This window comes from Capra hircus, chromosome 1 (genome assembly GCF_001704415.2).
Source record: "Capra hircus breed San Clemente chromosome 1, ASM170441v1, whole genome shotgun sequence".
Classification (NCBI taxonomy): domain Eukaryota; kingdom Metazoa; phylum Chordata; class Mammalia; order Artiodactyla; family Bovidae; genus Capra; species Capra hircus.
In genome coordinates this window covers 125,512,788-125,530,444 of record NC_030808.1, presented here as the reverse complement: position 1 = coordinate 125,530,444, position 17,657 = coordinate 125,512,788, and the positions used below count along the sequence as shown (strand labels likewise).

Genomic DNA, 17,657 nt, shown 5'->3' with positions numbered 1-17,657 from the left:
GGAACAAAGTAGCAAACTGTATGGTTAGAGGCAAACAGTTAATTATTTCACAAATTAAAATCTTTATCTGATAATTCTCAGTGTAGTACCTATTTCAGTGCATTGATGTGCATTCTGGCAGGAATGTTCTGATTCTTTGCATTTGGTGAACGTTTATTGTTCACTGAACACATCCATTTGCATTTATGTAATTGCTTAGTGTATAATTACTTCAGATGCAGTGATTGCCTGCAAAACTTGTGATTAGTTGTGTAGTATTTTCAATGCATATGTATATTTTTGCTTGTTACTTGTTAACAATACTCACATATTCTATGTTTATTATCTGATGTGACTTCATATACAGACTCTGTCGCAAGCCATAGTCAAAGTGGTTATCCCAACAGAAAGGTACATGTTTTTCTTTATTATTACTGATCTAAATATAGACAATATCCCCTTCTGAATTTAAAAAAAAAATAGTGTTGAGGAAAAGGTAGTATCTTGACTGAGCAATGGTTCCTTCCCAGTACTTTTTGGGGGGATATATGAAGCTTAATCAACTTTAGTACACTTCGCAATTTTATGTCATTATCTTTTGTTTTTATTGTTAGCAATGTAGGAAATTTTATAGCTTTAGCAGATAGAATGTGTTTAATAGATTTAATCTGGAGTTGCTGGTCTAATAATACTAGACTACTGTGATGGGAAAATAGGTGTTTTAAATATATCTTAAATTTTAGGTAATGTTACATTTTGACCTGATCTGTTATTTTTTCTTGGTTCTGAATTGTCTGTATTTAATGTACAACTTTAGTTTGAGTTTTCTTTACTGAAAGCGTAGCTTTATTTTTTTCCTAAATGATTTTAAGAAGGAATTTCTGTTGTTTTTATGAACACTGGATATAACTAGAATTTTTTTTAAATAACAGAAGTTTTTGGAATTCTTTTATTTTCCTTTCTTCCTTTTTTTCTTTTTCAACATAATGTTAAAGCAGAAGAATTCATGCTCTAGGTATGCTCTTGCTCAGTCAAGCTAAGCCTTTTCCCAAACACAGGAACACAACACTGGTTGAATAATAAATGAACACAAAAGAATACCAAATTCTCTTTGACATTGGCCTTGGTGAGCAACACCAGCTGAACTGTCTGCGGCAGCGGGGGACCAGGAAAACATCATGGGATGGATTGGGAAAGTATACAGTTTTTGACCAGACATTGGTACGATCGACTCTAGTAAATGTGGTTTTATTATAACTGAGAGACAATTTTTGTTTTTTTTGTTGTTGTTGCCCAGAATAAGATAATTACCATTTTAAAATAAATTAATGCACTTATTATCATCTTTTTGTACTACACTCTTTCATTCTGATAGAAAAGTCACCCTTTTAAAAATAAGCACATAATCCTTAAGGATAAGTGATTACAATTCTTTACGAATCTTGAATTTAAGTTAGCAACAACTAATTGTCAGATTTTGATTTTAAATAATCATGAAGCATTTTAGAACTTCTTTTAAACTTTATATTTTCTAAGAATAGATTTATCAGTTACAAGCCTGCTTAAAACTATAGTGGGTTTTTCCCCCCACTGGTAAAGAACTCACAGGGAAGTGTATTTGCAGCACTCAAAAAGTATATATCCAGTATTAGTTTTACATGTGGCTCAGCTTATTTCTAAATAAGAATTTGAGTATACATTTTGCTGTAAAGTTTTGACTCACCATTACAATGAATCCTTTGTTTTAAACTTGCTAAACCATTTTTCATCTATCTTTAATATGCAAGTTGTTTTTGACAATTCATAGAAGTTTCTGGATGTGTAGTATTTGCCCACCTAGTCATTAGTTTTATATATTATGATACACAAAATTTCCCTTCAGTTTAATTTGATGCATACCAGTGGGAGCTTTGGGACTGAATCAGTACTTAACATTGCATTACCTCCATTCCTTTAAAACGCTCATTAGCCGTATGGATGCTGAGAATACATTCTCATTTGGATATCAAGAACTGCATATTTCCAGAGCAGTTAGTAGCATTTGTGAAAGAAATAAATTTTAGATTTAAAATTAAGTGATGCTTTTGGGGTTTAACAATATGAGGTTGAATTAATAGTTTTAATATGTAGTTCCCCCTGTGTTAAACACTTATTAAGCCTCCATGTGATTTTTTTCATTACATAGAGATTTTAATGTCCACTTAAGTAGGTTTGCCTGAGAAAATAATTATAATTACTATGAGATAAATTATTTTATTGTTCATGTACTCTGAAGCAGGGCTTTACAGAGCAAAAAATGTCTTATTCTATAACTGTATATTTAATTTATATTCTGGCAGTTATATGAACTTTAATTTAAGCTGGGAATGCTAAAGGTGTAATTTAGTGTGTGCCTTGTACCAAGAGCCAATATCCTTTTGCTTTTCCCAATTGTTATTTGCCAACTTTATATGGTGGCAACTAATAAAATGAGAAATCAGAAGTAGCTGTAATAAACTGAATTATTTTTGCCTAGAATTGTAATCAATGTCTGAAATTGTGTTTGGAGTCTCATAAAGTATCAGATTTTTAAAATAAAGACTTTCTATAAACTCAGTCAACAAAACGACAGCTAAAAAGTTACGTATATATATTATTGGGAAGTAGTTGTTATGAAAAATGGGAAGGGAATATCATCATGTTCCGTATTTTGAAATATTTTGGAAAGAGGACTCCATTTGTTTAAGGCTTTGGCAATATAATTGCTTTATTGATTCATAACACAGACAGAATTATACATGTCATAAACTATGTGAACTAGTTTGAAGTGTGATACAAAGGGATGTTGCCTCATTAAAGGTCAGATTCAATAAAAACTCCACTGCTATATGTGTACCAGAAAAACACAGGATTTGGATGGATTTTTTTTCTTTAAATCAGGCCTTAAACTGTTAAATAGTTTTGCATTTTTACAAACTATAGTCATGTCTATAACATTTCAATATCACCAGAAAAGTGCTTGGCTTAGGAATGTTTTCTTTAAAACTGAGATAGTGTACAAGTTTTTTATGATAACATATAAGCTCTGAGTTACTGATTCTATATATTTGCAGCTTTCCAGTTAGTTGTGATTCATAATTCAATGTGTTGCGTTTGGAAACTAAAGTTAAGTGGCATTTAGAAGTTGAAGTCTCTATTGCTATGAAGCTGTGTTGTGGCCTCCCACCCTCCTTCCCTTCTCTCCCACTCCCTTATCCCCATCACCCTGCTCCCTCTTAATGCACAAGGTATAGTAACATATGCTCCAGGTTACTTTCTTGGTATAAATTCTGTATTAGTCAGCAGGACAATCTTTTTCTGCACAATTATAGTAACTTAGGTCAAGTGTAGTTTTATGTAGTGGTAGGTCTGAATCCATTTTCTTTAACTGTGTTGTTGTTGTAGGAATTTGCTCGCCCTGATACATCGAATGATAGAGTTTGTTGTACGTGAAGGGCCAATGTTTGAAGCTATGATTATGAACAGAGAGATCAACAATCCTATGTTCAGGTGTGCATTTTTTTTTTAATTGTGGTAAAATTTGCATGTAGTATACCCATATAATTTACTGTTTTTATGTGTACAGTTCAATGGCAGTCTTTCATACCTGAAACTCTGTACCCCTTAAACAGTAACTCCATTCCTTTGGTCCCTCTGGCAACCACTGGCAACCACTTTTCTACTTTCTGTCTCTTTGAATACTCTAGTTACTTCATCTGAGTGGGGTCATACCTTGTTTGTTCTTTTGAAACTGACTTAATTTCACTTAGCGTATGTCTTCAGGGTTCATCTTTGGATGAACATACACACACACGCGCACACACACCACATTCTGTTTATCCTCAGATGTGCTTTTTTAAAATACTTAAAAAATATTCCAAGAATAAAGTCCTGAAAGTATGAGGTTATTTTTGTAATGGGGTGGGAGGGTAGTTTGAAAACATTGACCAGAGTTGTATTATGTATGGCCATAGGTGTTAGTTAGCATTGTTTTTAGCATTCTCTTTGAGGAAAATACTTCTCATTTTGTTTTTCACTGAAAGAGTCATAAGCAAGATATGGTAGAATAAATGAGGTTTATAGAAAACTACTTATCTTCTGGATAGTTACGATATCTAACACATTCATTCACAGTTAAGTCATTTAAAAACTGCTGCTTTTGAAATTACATGTTGGGAAGACTTCTCCATTGCCAGACACAGTCCCTGACATATGAGTGTTCAATAAAACTGATCGTAAGACTCAGCATGATGCATATATATCTTCTGAGTGTTAATGTCAGTCAAAAGACAGTTTGGAGTGAGGGTGAGGATTTCTTTTCAGGGATCTTTGCTTTTGGTTTTATTTAGAACTAAATAGGTAAATAAAATTTCTCATTTGTTTTTATTTACTTGAAGGCACTTCTGCATTAAAAAAAGTGATGTTTAATTTTTTGTTTGTTTTTGTTTTAGATTCTTGTTTGAAAACCAGACACCAGCCCATGTTTACTATAGGTGGAAGCTTTATTCTATTCTCCAGGCATGTATATAATCAGTTACTTGGTTAATTTTGAATCTGAGGTATTGGACCTTTCTGATAGCATTCTTGGCACTTATTAGGGAGATTCACCAACTAAGTGGAGGACGGAAGATTTTCGTATGTTCAAAAATGGATCTTTTTGGAGGCCACCACCATTAAATCCATATCTGCATGGAATGTCAGAAGAGCAGGAAACAGAAGCTTTTGTAGAGGAGCCAAGTAAAAAGGGAGCACTTAAGGAAGAGTAAGATTTTTTTTTCCTTGTTTTATTTTCAGAAAAGATGATTTAATGGTCACTTTAATTAATGGAGTAGGATGTGTTAACCTTAAAATAAAATGGTCTTTAAAATTTTGTGACTGTTTTAAATAGTGCATGTCTTAAGATATGCATTTCCATTTTAATCATCTTGAAGTTAAGTCACTGAGTCATGTCCAATTCTTTGCGACCCCATGGACTGTAGCCTACCAGGTTCCTCCCTCCATGGGATTCTCCAGGCAAGAGTACTGGAATGGGGTGCCATTTCCTTCTCCAGGGATTTTCCCTACCCAGGGATTGAACCCAGGTCTCCCGCATTCCAGGCAGACACTTTAACCTCTAAGCTACCAGGGAAGCCCTTTAAACATCTTGGCAAGTGTAAATGTGTGTCCTGCTGAACTTGACCTCTTCTTACTGATAAAAATTGATGATGATCTCTTAAGTGATGGCACTTTAGCAGTGGAATACTTTATATTCATACAGAAGTTATCTCAGGGCCCTTAGAATTGTTGCTTCTCTGAGTGCAGCATAAAGAGGGAAAATTATTATATGACTTAGTGAAGTGAGATGGATGACTATGCAAAAAGCTGCTCTAAGAAGTGCAGTGTGCGGCCACCATGGAAACATGTTATTATTAGTGTTCAGCACTGCTACAGTGCAGTTAGCTTTGTTTAAGAAGCAGAAACAGATTTAACTATTGAAATGTTCAAAGGAAATTCTGTATCCCTGATTTGGGGGATAAAAAGGCTAAAATTATACTTAGCTTGTATAACTATATGCTTCATTGTGTTAGCCTATAAATCTTAAAGCTGTTAATAGTTGCATTGGTGCATTGTTTATAAGAGCATTGATAATAGAGAACTATAGTATTTGAGAGTATATTTGGTTCTAAAGATGTATGTTCATCATTACTTTTGCCCAGGGATCTGCATATACTTAAGCCCATAGATAGGCTAAATCTGGATGCCTCCTGTTTTATTTGAACACAGCCATACCCATTCTTTTACTTGTAGTCTGTGGTTCCACTGGTGTTAGAGCAGCAGAGTTGAGTGACTATATGGCCTTCAAAGCCTCAATATTTACTGTCTGATCCTTTACAGGAAAAGTTTGTTAACCCTTGCTTTAGCCTGTCCTAATCCTATGCGAACATGCTAAAGTAACAGACTTCAAAGGAAAGTGAAGAGCATAAAGATTCTTTTTCAGTGTAATAGGGTAATAGAACTGTGATGTTCTCAAGGAGTCTTGGAAAAAAATGACTGTAATTTTAATTTACTTAATTTGTAAACTGAAAGTCACTGAAGTAGTAATATATTTGTTCCTGTTTCTTCCCCATATGAGTTCTTAAAAAAATGTAACACATTTGGAGTATGTAACGCAAATCAGACTTACCACAGTTTAGCCTTCAGAATTTTATCTGAGTGGGTTTTAAAGAAATTAGTTTGTGAGCAGAAACTGTAATGGTATTTAAAATTTGTCTATAAATACTTACAAGTTAAAAAAAATTTGTATTCAGACAGAGAGACAAATTAGAAGAAATTCTGCGGGGGCTAACTCCAAGGAAAAATGATATTGGAGATGCAATGGTTTTCTGTCTTAATAATGCTGAAGCTGCTGAAGAAATAGTGGATTGCATTACTGAGTCCTTGTCCATCTTAAAGACACCCCTTCCCAAAAAGGTATGGGAATGATTTTTCTTTATGGAACATTTAATTAAGAAAAAGAGAGGTAGTAACTGACTTCTGCTTTGATTGAAATTGGTTTCATTTTTGAATCAAGAACTTGACTGAAGAAATCTTTCCCATGTAGTTTTGTTTTCCTTCTGCCAGGGAAATGTAGGTTAATTGACACAAATTATCAACAGGTTGAAATGTAAATGAATTATAAGTTTTATTCCTGCCAAAGTCATGGTTGTGGTGATACTGAATTTCTTAAAACTCTTCAAATTAGTTATAATTAAATCATAGCTAAACATTGTCCTTATGCTGTTGATTCAAAAAATTCAATGTGGAGTTTTTGTTAGCTACATTATTTGCTGTTGGTTTTCAGTTTTAATCCATTTTATGCTATCTTTTGGTATTCTAGATTGCCAGATTATATTTGGTTTCTGATGTTTTATACAACTCTTCAGCCAAAGTTGCCAATGCTTCCTATTATAGAAAATTGTAAGTATAGTGATATAAGGTGATATGCCTAAAATAAAATATTTAAGGGTAAGAAGCTCAGAAAAGAGTATAGTATAACTCTTGCTCAGTTCCCGACATTTCCTTTTTGGTGTTTATTTATGAATCGGAGGCTTTTAAGAACTGGCTCTGAAGGGAAATTTGGAGATAATCAACCCTAATCTTAGCTCTGCTATTCCTTTTTCTGCCTTGGACAAGTCACTTAAATTTTCTGTTCCCTATTTTATGGAACAAAGAGGTTGGACTAGATGCCCCAAAGTAACCTAGATGTAAAATTCCTTATTAATCAAGGGAACTAGTTCTTAAGACTCTTTGGGAGCTTTTGCAGAAGAAAAATTCAGAATAATAGGAGTTAAAGTAACATATTATTTGAATTTCAGTTTTGAAACAAAGTTGTGTCAGATATTTTCAGACCTCAATGCTACCTATCGTACAATTCAAGGCCATTTACAGTCTGAAAACTTTAAGGTACGTTTATTGTTTGGTTATTTTTGCCCTAGTGTTTTAAATGGGACATGGGGGCTGGGAACCACATTGGAGAGCTAAGAGTATGTAAGATAACTGTAAGACATAACTTAGATGTTTTACAAATTATTGGTTTAAAATTTACCACCATTTTACCTTCAGTATCAGAAAAAGTCTGAAATTTTAAAATATGTGTAGTGTTTTGGGTGTCAGGTTTATTTTTAAACATTTTAATAAAATAGTCTTTTCACAGAAAACATTCAGAAGATCACTTGTTTTGTAGTAGTATATATAATTTGGTTGGATTAGAAATACACATTTAAGTTATCCATGTTTAGAAAGTATATTCAGCTATTAATTTTTAAAATAAACTCTGAAGTTATAGACCAATGTTAAGAAAGGCCAAACAAAATACCTTACTTACAGATAAAAAAAATAAATACACTTCCATGGGCAGAACACTCATTAAGGAAATTTTTAGCTTGGGCAGATCCCCAATGACTCCACCATTTAGGGGAGTCAAATGAACAACTCCATTAAAATTTTTTTATCTTAAATTTTGACCATAAGACAGAGATTATAGAAAAGTTTAAGGATGGGACAGAGAGAGGTATTAATCTGATTCGGGAAGTATTTCATCAGACCATAAAGGAGTTCAGATCAGAACTTGGCTACACTTGTATCCATCTTTCATTAGTTTCTAGGCTAGTGTTTCGCAGAATGTGTACCATTCTGAGAGGGAACTTGAGCTTAGGTGACCAAGAGCAAGCAGTTAACTGTTTTTTTAAAAAAATATTTATTCTTAGTGTCTTTCCTCTTTTAATTGAGAGGTAACATTGATTAAAAAAAACTAATGATAAAAAAATATTGTAATGATAGTTCTTTTTCTTAAATTTTAAAAAGAATATTGCTTTAAAGGAAAATTGTGATGGAAATTCAGCAAATTGTGATGGTCATTATCATGAGATGACGTTTGATACATATTGTCCTGAATAATAATTCATTGTGTTTTTCCTTTTAGCAACGGGTAATGACCTGCTTTAGAGCATGGGAAGATTGGGCAATTTATCCAGAACCATTTTTGATCAAACTACAAAATATTTTCTTAGGACTTGTAAATATTATTGAAGAAAAGGAAGCAGAGGTATGTATTCACTGTGTTTGTCTGATTATCTTAAAATTTATTTCTGGGGATGCTTTGGAGGTACAGATATGAGTAACATTTCTCTGTAGAAAATATGTACTGTTTACGACAAAATAGTGGATATTTGTTGCTGGAATTGTTGGAGCCCAGGAGTTGAAATTATATATAACAGGAATTCTCTGTTTTGTATCCTTATGTAAAAATTGATGATTGGTGTTTTATTTGATGACATGAAAACATTTATTGTATATTAGTAGAAGAAAGAAAAAAAAGCAAGTAATAAAGCGAAATATGCAGCACAATTTCATGTTGTTAAACTGAAGATACCTATGTAAGTAAATATGTACCTGAAAAGATGTGTACCACAGTGGTAGCAGATTCTGTTCATCACCATTCTGGTTTGTTTTTTTTTTAAGCCTCCTCAATAGTTCTTGAATCCTTCGTCTTTATTTTCACCATCCTAATCCATCTATCATGTTTTCACTTTCACTTCTACAAGATACTCCTGATTTGCTTCCCTACTTGAACCACATGGTCCTTGTTTCAGTTTCTTAAATATCAATGTTTTCTCCTACCGAAGACCTTTATACATGTTCTTTCCTCTTTTTGGAACATCTGTTGTCTCAGACCCTTTAGATCTCAGTTTGAGCATAAGTTCATTGAGCTTTCTCTGACCTCTTTAGGTAGAACCTACATACTGTACATTCTAATAATACAGTGCACCTCTTTGTTGTATAAGTCATCCTACACTGTTGTGATTGTCTGCTTGCCTGGCTCCTTCTCCACTCGCATCTCAGCACCTAGAGTCCCAGCAGACACACCTGCAGCCTCTCTGTTTTGGGAGCTCTGACACACCTGAGGCCCCTTGAGCCCCTGCTCCTGACACACCTAGGAGACAGCCATGGGGAGGTCTCCCTCTGGAAGAGCCAGGGACTTTCTGCTCACAGCAGACTCCCCTGCCCCCTCCACCCCTCAAGTTCTGCTGAGCTCTATGACAGGAGGGACTAAGGGACCAAAGCTCATTTTCACTCATTATTGTATTCTTAGTGCCTCATATGATACCTGGCATCATTAAGTATTGGTAAATATTTGATAAATATTGTACAGATGACTACTTCTTTGTCAGACTGGATGATAAGAATATATTATTCTTATATCCGCATTTTGTACCTGGAAATGTGAATCTCCAGCTGTTTGGTTTATGTTGTTGTTGTTTAGTTGCTTTGCTAAGTCCTCTCCAGCTGTTTTTTCGACCCCATGGACTGTAGCCCATCAGGCTCCTCTGTCCATGGGATTTCCCAGGCAAGAATACTGGAGAGCCTTGCCATTTCCTCCTCTAGGGAATGTTCCTGACCTAGGGATCAAATCTACATTGCCTGCATTAGCAGGCGGATTCTTTACCTTTGAGCCACCAGGGAAGCCCACTTGGTTTATACAGGATTGCAGTTAATGTTTCAGTGATAAGACTTTAGCATGCAAAAGAACATATTACAATCAGTTCAGTTCAGTCACTCATTTGTGTCCGACTCTTTGCGACCCCATGAATCGGAGCACGCCAGGCCTCCCTGTCCATCACCAGTTCCCGGCGTTCACTCAACTCATGTCCATCGCGTCAGTGATGCCATCCAGCCATCTCATCCTCTGTCGTCCCCTTCTTCTCCTGCCCCCAATCCCTCCCAGCATCAGAGTCTTTTCCAATGAGTCAACTCTTCGCATGAGGTGGCCAGAGTATTGGAGTTTCGGCTTTAGCATCAGTCCTTCCAAAGAACACCCAGGACTGATCTCCTTTAGAATGGACTGGTTGGATTTCCTTGCAGTCCAAGGGACTCTCAAGAGTCTTCTCCAACACCACAGTTCAAAAGCATCAATTCTTCGGCGCTCAGCCTTCTTCACAGTCCAACTCTCACATCCATACATGACTACTGAAAAAACCATAGCCTTGACTAGACGGACTTTTGTTGGCAAAGTAATGTCTCTGCTTTTGAATATGCTCTTTAGGTTGGTCATAACTTTCCTTCCAAAGAGTAAGCGTCTTTTAATGTCATGGCTGCAGGCACCATCTGCAGTGATTTTGGAGCCCAAAAAAATAAAGTCTGACACTGTTTCCACTGTTTCCCCATTTGTTTCCCATGAAGTGATGGGACCAGATGCCATGATCTTTGTTTTCTGAATGTTGAGCTTTAAGCCAACTTTTTCACTGTCCTCTTTCACTTTCATCAAGAGGCTTTTTAGTTCTTCACTTTCTGCCATAAGGGTGGTGTCATCTGCATATCTGAGGTTATTGATATTTCTCCCGGCAATCTTGATTCCAGCCTGTGCTTCTTCCAGCCCAGCGTTTCTCATGATGTACTCTGCATAGAAGTTAAATAAGTAGGGTGACAATATACAGCCTTGATGTACTCCTTTTCCTATTTGGAACCAGTCTGTTGTTCCATGTCTAGTTCTAACTGTTGCTTCCTGACCTGCATACTGGTTTCTCAAGAGTAAGGTCAGGTGGTCTGGTATTCCCACATCTTTCAGAATTTTCCACAGTTTATTGTGATCCACACAGTCAAAGGCTTTGGCATAGTCAATAAAGCAGAAATAAATGTTTTTCTGGAACTCTTGCTTTTTCCGTGATCCAGCGGATGTTGGCAACTTGATCTCTGGTTCCTCTGCCTTTTCTAAAACCAGCTTGAACATCTGGAAGTTCATGGTTCACGTATTGCTGAAACCTGGCTTGGAGAATTTTGAGCATTACTTTACTAGCATGTGAGATGAGTGCCATTGTGTGGTAGTTTGAGCGTTCTTTGGCATTGCCTTTCTTTGGGATTGGAATGAAAAGTGATCTTTTCCAGTCCTGTGGCCACTGCTGAGTTTTCCAAATTTGCTGGCATATTGAGTGCAGTACTTTCACAGCATCATCTTTCAGGATTTGAAATAGCTCAACTGGAATTCCATCACCTCCACTAGCTTTCTTTGTAGTGATGCTTTCTAAGGCCCACTTGACTTCACATTCCAGGATGTCTGGCTCTAGGTGAGTGATCACACCATCATGATTATCTGGGTCGTGAAGCTCTTCTTTATACAGTTCTGTGTATTCTTGCCACCTCCTCTTAATTTCTTCTGCTTCTGTTAGGTTCATACCATTTCTGTCCTTTATCGAGCCTATATAATAGTATGTGTTTTTATAGGATGTACCAGATGACCTTGATGGTGCCCCCATTGAGGAAGAGCTGGATGGTGCCCCTCTAGAAGATGTGGATGGAATTCCTATTGATGCTACTCCTATTGATGACCTTGATGGAGTCCCTATAAAGAGCCTTGATGATGATCTTGATGGAGTGCCTTGTAAGTTCAGACTTCAAACTAATTAAATCTAGCTAATAAGTTTGTTTCCAAATCTCTTCATTTCTGCACATGCTGATGTTTAAGAAGGTTATAATTTCTGAGTAAGGTGTCAGTTATTAACTTTTTTCTTTCTTTTATTTTTGACTTTTCAGAATTCACATAGCCAGCAATACATTTAAGTATGCCAAGAAAAGCGTATTCTTTTTGGTCATATTTGAGTTTTTTTTTTTGGTGAGATAGCCTCTTAAAATACTAGCAAATTTTTCCTGTCTTAATTGTCAGGAAACTAGAGGCAAAACCTTATGTTCAGTTGTATGCATAATTCCAAGTACTTTGTTTTATCAATTCTGTTTTTTTTAATATAAATTTATTTATTTTAATTGGAGGCTAATTACTTTACAATATTGTATTGGTTTTGTCATACATTGACATGAGTCCGCCATGGGTGTACATGTGTTCCCCATCCTGAACCCCCCTCCCACCTTCCTCCCTATCCCCTCCCTCTGGGTCATCCCAGTGCACCAGCCCCGAGCACCCTGTATCATGCATCGAACCTGGACTGGCGAATTCAGTTCATATATGATAATATACATGTTTCAGTGCCATTCTCCCAAATCATCCCATCCTCGCCCTCTCCCACAGAGTCCAAAAGACTGTTCTATACATCTGTGTCTCTCTTGCTGTCTCTCATACAGAGTTATCGTTACCATCTTTTTAAATTCCTTATATATGCATTATTATACTGTATTGATGTTTTTCTTCCTGGCTTACTTCACTCTGTATAATAGGCTCCAGCTTCATCCACCTCATTATAACTGATTCAAATGTATTCTTTTTAATGTCTGAGTAATACTCCATTGTGTATATGTACCACAGCTTTCTTATCCATTCGTCTGCTGATGGACATCTAGGTTGCTTCCATGTCCTGGCTATTATAAACAGTGCTGTGATGAACATTAGGGTACACGTGTCTCTTTCAGTTCTGGTTTCCTCAGTGTGTATGCCCAGCAGTGGGATTGCTGGGTCATATGGCAGTTCTATTTCCAGTTTTTTAAGGAATCTGCACACTGTTCTCCATAGTGGCTATGGTATGGTATCGTATGGTATGGTGAAGTTGCTCAGTCGTGTCCAACTCTTTGCAACCCCGTGGACTGTAACCTACTAGGCTTCTCCGTCCATGGGATTCTCCAGGCAAGAATACTGGAGTGGATTGCCATTTTCTTCTCCAGGGCATCTTCCTGACCCGGGGATCGAACCGAGGTCTCCCGCATTGGAGGCAGACGCTTTAACCTCTGAGCCACCTATACTAGTTTGCATTCCCACCAATAGTGTAAGAGGGTTCCCTTTTCTCCAATTCTGTTTTTATTATTAGTTTTCCTAACTTATACTTTGTTTTCCTAGCTGCCTGAAATCATTTATTGAATTACGTACACCTAATGTACCTCTTCAGTACATTTGAATTGTATGTTAAAATAGTGAATAATATTAATTTTATACTTAAAAAATAATTAGATAAAGGTACTGAAGGGTTTTTTTTTACTTCCTCAACTTCTCCATTTGCTTGAAGTAACCACCTGTATGTTCTGGGTGTGTTTTGTATATACACATATGTATTATTTTTACTTACATTGATATTTAAAAATTAGCCTCCAGATGCAGAGAGTTGGATTAGTCATATTCGTTAGTCTGTGTGTGACCTTATTTAGTTTTGCTTTTTAATAATACAGCGAATACTCATGAGCTCTTTAAGTCATCCTCTAGTAAAAGTTAATGGCTCATTTTTCTTCCTTAGTGGATGCAACTGAAGATTCAAAGAAGAATGAGCCTATATTTAAAGTTGCCCCGTCAAAATGGGAAGCTGTAGATGAATCTGAATTGGAAGCACAGGGTAAGTTAAAGTACAGTAAATGCAAATCGTTAGAAAATTGAGTACTTAAAATTTTACTGAACGTTGGTGTGTGTGTGTGTAGGTGTAGTTTTCCTTTTGTGTTTTATAACATGTTTCAACCTTAAGACCCAGTACTACCATAGTTTATATTTCTAGTGGCTAAGTTTTCAGTGTAGTTGCTATACAGTTTTCTTAGACGCTTCAGTTTGGATGCTTGGAGTAATCAGAAATCACTGAAAACCTTTCAGGTTGAGCCAATCAGTAGAAAATGTAGGTGGGATGCCTATTTGGAGATTTAGAGGTCAGTTTCAGAAAATCGAAATCACTGTGTCTCCTATAGTGCTTGATTTATCAGATGCAGTTTAGACCTGCCTTTCATACTTGCCTGGACATGTATCCTAGTGTAATTGTTAATTTAGTATTTTGTAGGTTCTGATGAAACAGATGTTAGCATCTAACACAGAAACAAGGAGGACAGCGTTACTTGTTGCTTCCTGAATTTGAATAAAATTATAGTGTAGGTGTGAGGAAAGAAATAGATTTAGTACATGGAAATGGCTATTCAAAGAAAAGATAAATGTAGATAACTTCTGTAATATAAGCTCTCAGTTCTAAAGTTAGGCTTCTACTGTGCTGCTGCAAAAATGCTAAGTTACCTTATGGAATTACATCCTGTTTTTCCCTTCTATTCAGCTGTAACAACTTCTAAATGGGAGTTATTTGACCAGCATGAAGAATCAGAAGAAGAAGAAAATCAAAAGTAAGAATCTAGGTTTAGAATATATTCCGTTTCTTATTGCATATACACTCTCTTTTTCATTAAGAGGTGTACTTGGGTAATAGGGAAGAGGAAAACTTAACTCTTAAAAAGCTTGTTTTAAGAGGATCATTTTTAGTTCTTCATTGTTTTTCTAATGAGTAAAGAGCTTTTGCTTTCTGGTTTTGATGCATCTGGTTTCAGTTTGCTTTTGAGTTTATTTTTCTGTGCTAGGTTATACATTCTCACGTTGTAGTTACTAAATGGTCAGCTGCATTTGTTTTAAATCTTTATTCTTTCAGCTCCACAAAATGGTGATTTTTAAAATGTGAATGGGAAGGTTATGCTCTTTTGGAATTGCTAAGAAAAATAATGCATTCTGACCATTCTTTTTGTTATTTAAATGTACATACTTCAGAAGAACAAAGAAAAAATAAAAGAAAAACCACTTACCTTCGTCATATAGAAAATTTATTATAATTTTCAGTTTTGCTGGTTAGCACTGAATGCAATAGGAATTCCTGCTCCCAAATTCTGCAAGTTTATGTTGGTAGTTTTTTGTAACACTGGGCACCTTTTAAAATCAGTGCAAAGGAAGTTAATTATTTTTTTAATAGGGAAAGAGAAGGCATCAAGAACACAAAGCAGAGGTTTCTGGGGTTTTGTTTGTTTGTTTTCAAATGGAAGAGTAAACAGAAGGAAAAGTCCCTTTGTGTCCCAGCACAATTTGAGCATTTGTATGGATCTAATAAATGGGTATTGTTAGCATTTAAATTTAAGGAAATATGATTGATAAGCATTTGTGGAAACAGTTTGATATGGTGAAGAAAAGTTGTCTACAGTGGTGTCTTTCCAAAAACAGTGTGATCAGAACATGTCAGCAATCATTATGACAGCATATTTGTAAAATGTAGATGTTGTTGGCTGTCAGAAATACCTGACTGAGGCTGTTTGGAAGTAGAGGAATTGAAAACAGTATAACTTGTTTTCATCTTTACGTCTGCAATCCCATCATTAGTTAACATCTCTCACTGTGGTAGGATCACTGCTTTTTAAAATGAATACCTGTTCTTATAAAATAATTAATTTAAGGGAAATAAAGGGTAGAAAAGCCTTTGCAGAACTCAAGTATTGTTCAAGTGGTATTGTTTCTAAGCATACTAATTGTTTGCAGTAAGTTTGTTATTTATATTAATGTTTGAAATGCATATGTATTTGTGTTGATGGTAATCATTCATACAGGGAAGCATGGATCACTATGAGTACAATATATATTTTCTACTTTTCCTAGGAGTTCCAAATAAGTCATAATAACAAAAATAACTTTATGAAAGTGCAAAATAGGGAAAAAATACTTAAATTCTGTTTTCTGTTTCTTGAAATTTTCTTGAGCCTCACTACTGCTCTCTAGTGGCTGAGTCCAAAAATACCTTTTTACCAAGAAGCTGCTCTGTGACACAAGTAATTATTGTATTTGTGGCAGAAGACTGGTTTAAATATATGTATGTATAACTAGTATTTTGCAGAAAAGTTCGAAATAGTAATTTAATTTTATTTGTAATGAATTCTTTATGGGTTTAGAGTCTTGAATTTCCATTTCTTAAAAAATAAAAGAACAAGTTGGGCCTAAGTTCTGAACCTAGAACTGGTAACTAAGAGCTAAAGTCAAAGCCATTTAGAACAGATTGCTCAAGCCTTAGAAAATTTAAATGATAACTGTAAAGTATGTATATTTTAAAAGTCATCATCTGTAGTGTAGTTCATTTTAAAAGTCTTAAGTAATATGATTAGTATTTAGTTTCTAGTTTCCTAGATTCTTCCTCTGTGTAAAAATATGCATAAATTTAAAGCATAAATTATATAATGTTTTATATCCTATTCTGTGACCCACATTTTTTTTTTTTATTGAACTATCATGGATGTTGTTATTTCATGTCAGTCCCTATGTTTATCTGCTCTGTATTCATCTTGGTTGAAAGCAGGTATTCAGATAAGTGTGCAAGGAAGTTTATCAAGGAATATTTAGAATTACAAAAAAATTTTTTTGAATTTGTCAATAACAGACAATTGGTTAAAGCACTTTTCACTTCATATGTCACACAATTTCATTAACTGTTTTGCATCTTTATTGACTGGCTCTTTCCAGAATAATCCTTCAGTAAACATCTGTTTTTACACACACACACAGTTTAACCACTTAAAAGCATGTGAGGCACTTGTAGAACTATTTTGTACCATTAGACAAGAAATTCTTGTGTTCTAAAAAATTAGCTAAGAACTGTGTTTAGAAAGTTGCTGACAAGAAGAAATATGTAAATTTTAGTTCAGAAAAGAGTTTTTTTTTTTTTAATCTTGGATTTTGACTTTTTTCTGTTTTTCTTCATCATGTAAGTATTGTATTGAGTTATGCCTATATGCTACTAATGATTTGTGGGGCTCTGAGAGTATAAAGTTTGAAAAGTATTTTATTAGTATTCTGCAGATGAGAAATTAAAAGGCAAACAGTATATCTTCTCTTTATTGTTACCTACTTTGCTTAACATTTTCTCAGTGCGTATCTTATTATCAGGTTCTAAAATAATTAAAATTTTATGTGGAATGAATATGGTTATAATTGTTTTTATATTATTACAAATAGTTGTAAAGATATACTAAAAGACTCCTTACTCATGGTAGAGTGTTAGTATCCAAATACCAACATATAAGGGCTTATTGGGTTCAAATACTAAAGAGAAAATAACATATTTTCTAGGGTATGCTGGTAATCATGTTCATATCACCATATTTTTTTATCAGGAATTTTGTTTCAGTATAACTATTTCTGAATTAGTTTGTACATAGAATACTTGTTTTCCTCAAATTTAAAATTTAACGCTCACAAAGCCCAGTCTTGGAGCATACAACTCTTTCCTTTTTTTAAAAGTCATTTCATTCTTTGTATTTGAAGAACATTGAAGAACACTTGTTAATCCTATTCTGGCCATGATGAGCAGCTTGTCATAGTTGCTTGTCTGTTTCTATTAGATTGCTTCTGGAAGAACAGGAGAATTTTTCTTCCTTGTATCCTTAGCTATGGTAGTTAGTTTTTCATTTTCTTTTTATTTGACATACCAATCCAACTT

The 17,657-nt window shown here is 35.0% G+C and overlaps 1 protein-coding gene across 5 annotated transcripts in view; it reads left to right on the top strand.

The window, feature by feature from the left end:
* The window catches only part of U2SURP (U2 snRNP associated SURP domain containing), a 53,358-nt gene that overhangs the window by 20,874 nt on the left and 14,827 nt on the right, over positions 1-17,657 (top strand). For 3 of the 5 annotated variants that reach the window (XM_005675479.3, XM_005675477.3, XM_005675476.3), the window contains exons 13-23: positions 347-390; positions 3,403-3,507; positions 4,449-4,515; positions 4,596-4,759; positions 6,285-6,447; positions 6,854-6,933; positions 7,332-7,419; positions 8,438-8,560; positions 11,734-11,890; positions 13,683-13,778; positions 14,472-14,538. In XM_005675479.3, the coding sequence (XP_005675536.1) occupies positions 347-390; positions 3,403-3,507; positions 4,449-4,515; positions 4,596-4,759; positions 6,285-6,447; positions 6,854-6,933; positions 7,332-7,419; positions 8,438-8,560; positions 11,734-11,890; positions 13,683-13,778; positions 14,472-14,538 (1,154 nt within the window). The remainder of the gene's footprint in view (positions 1-346; positions 391-3,402; positions 3,508-4,448; positions 4,516-4,595; positions 4,760-6,284; positions 6,448-6,853; positions 6,934-7,331; positions 7,420-8,437; positions 8,561-11,733; positions 11,891-13,682; positions 13,779-14,471; positions 14,539-17,657) is intronic. The other 2 variants (XM_018049514.1, XM_018049520.1) reach the window with 1 other exon arrangement.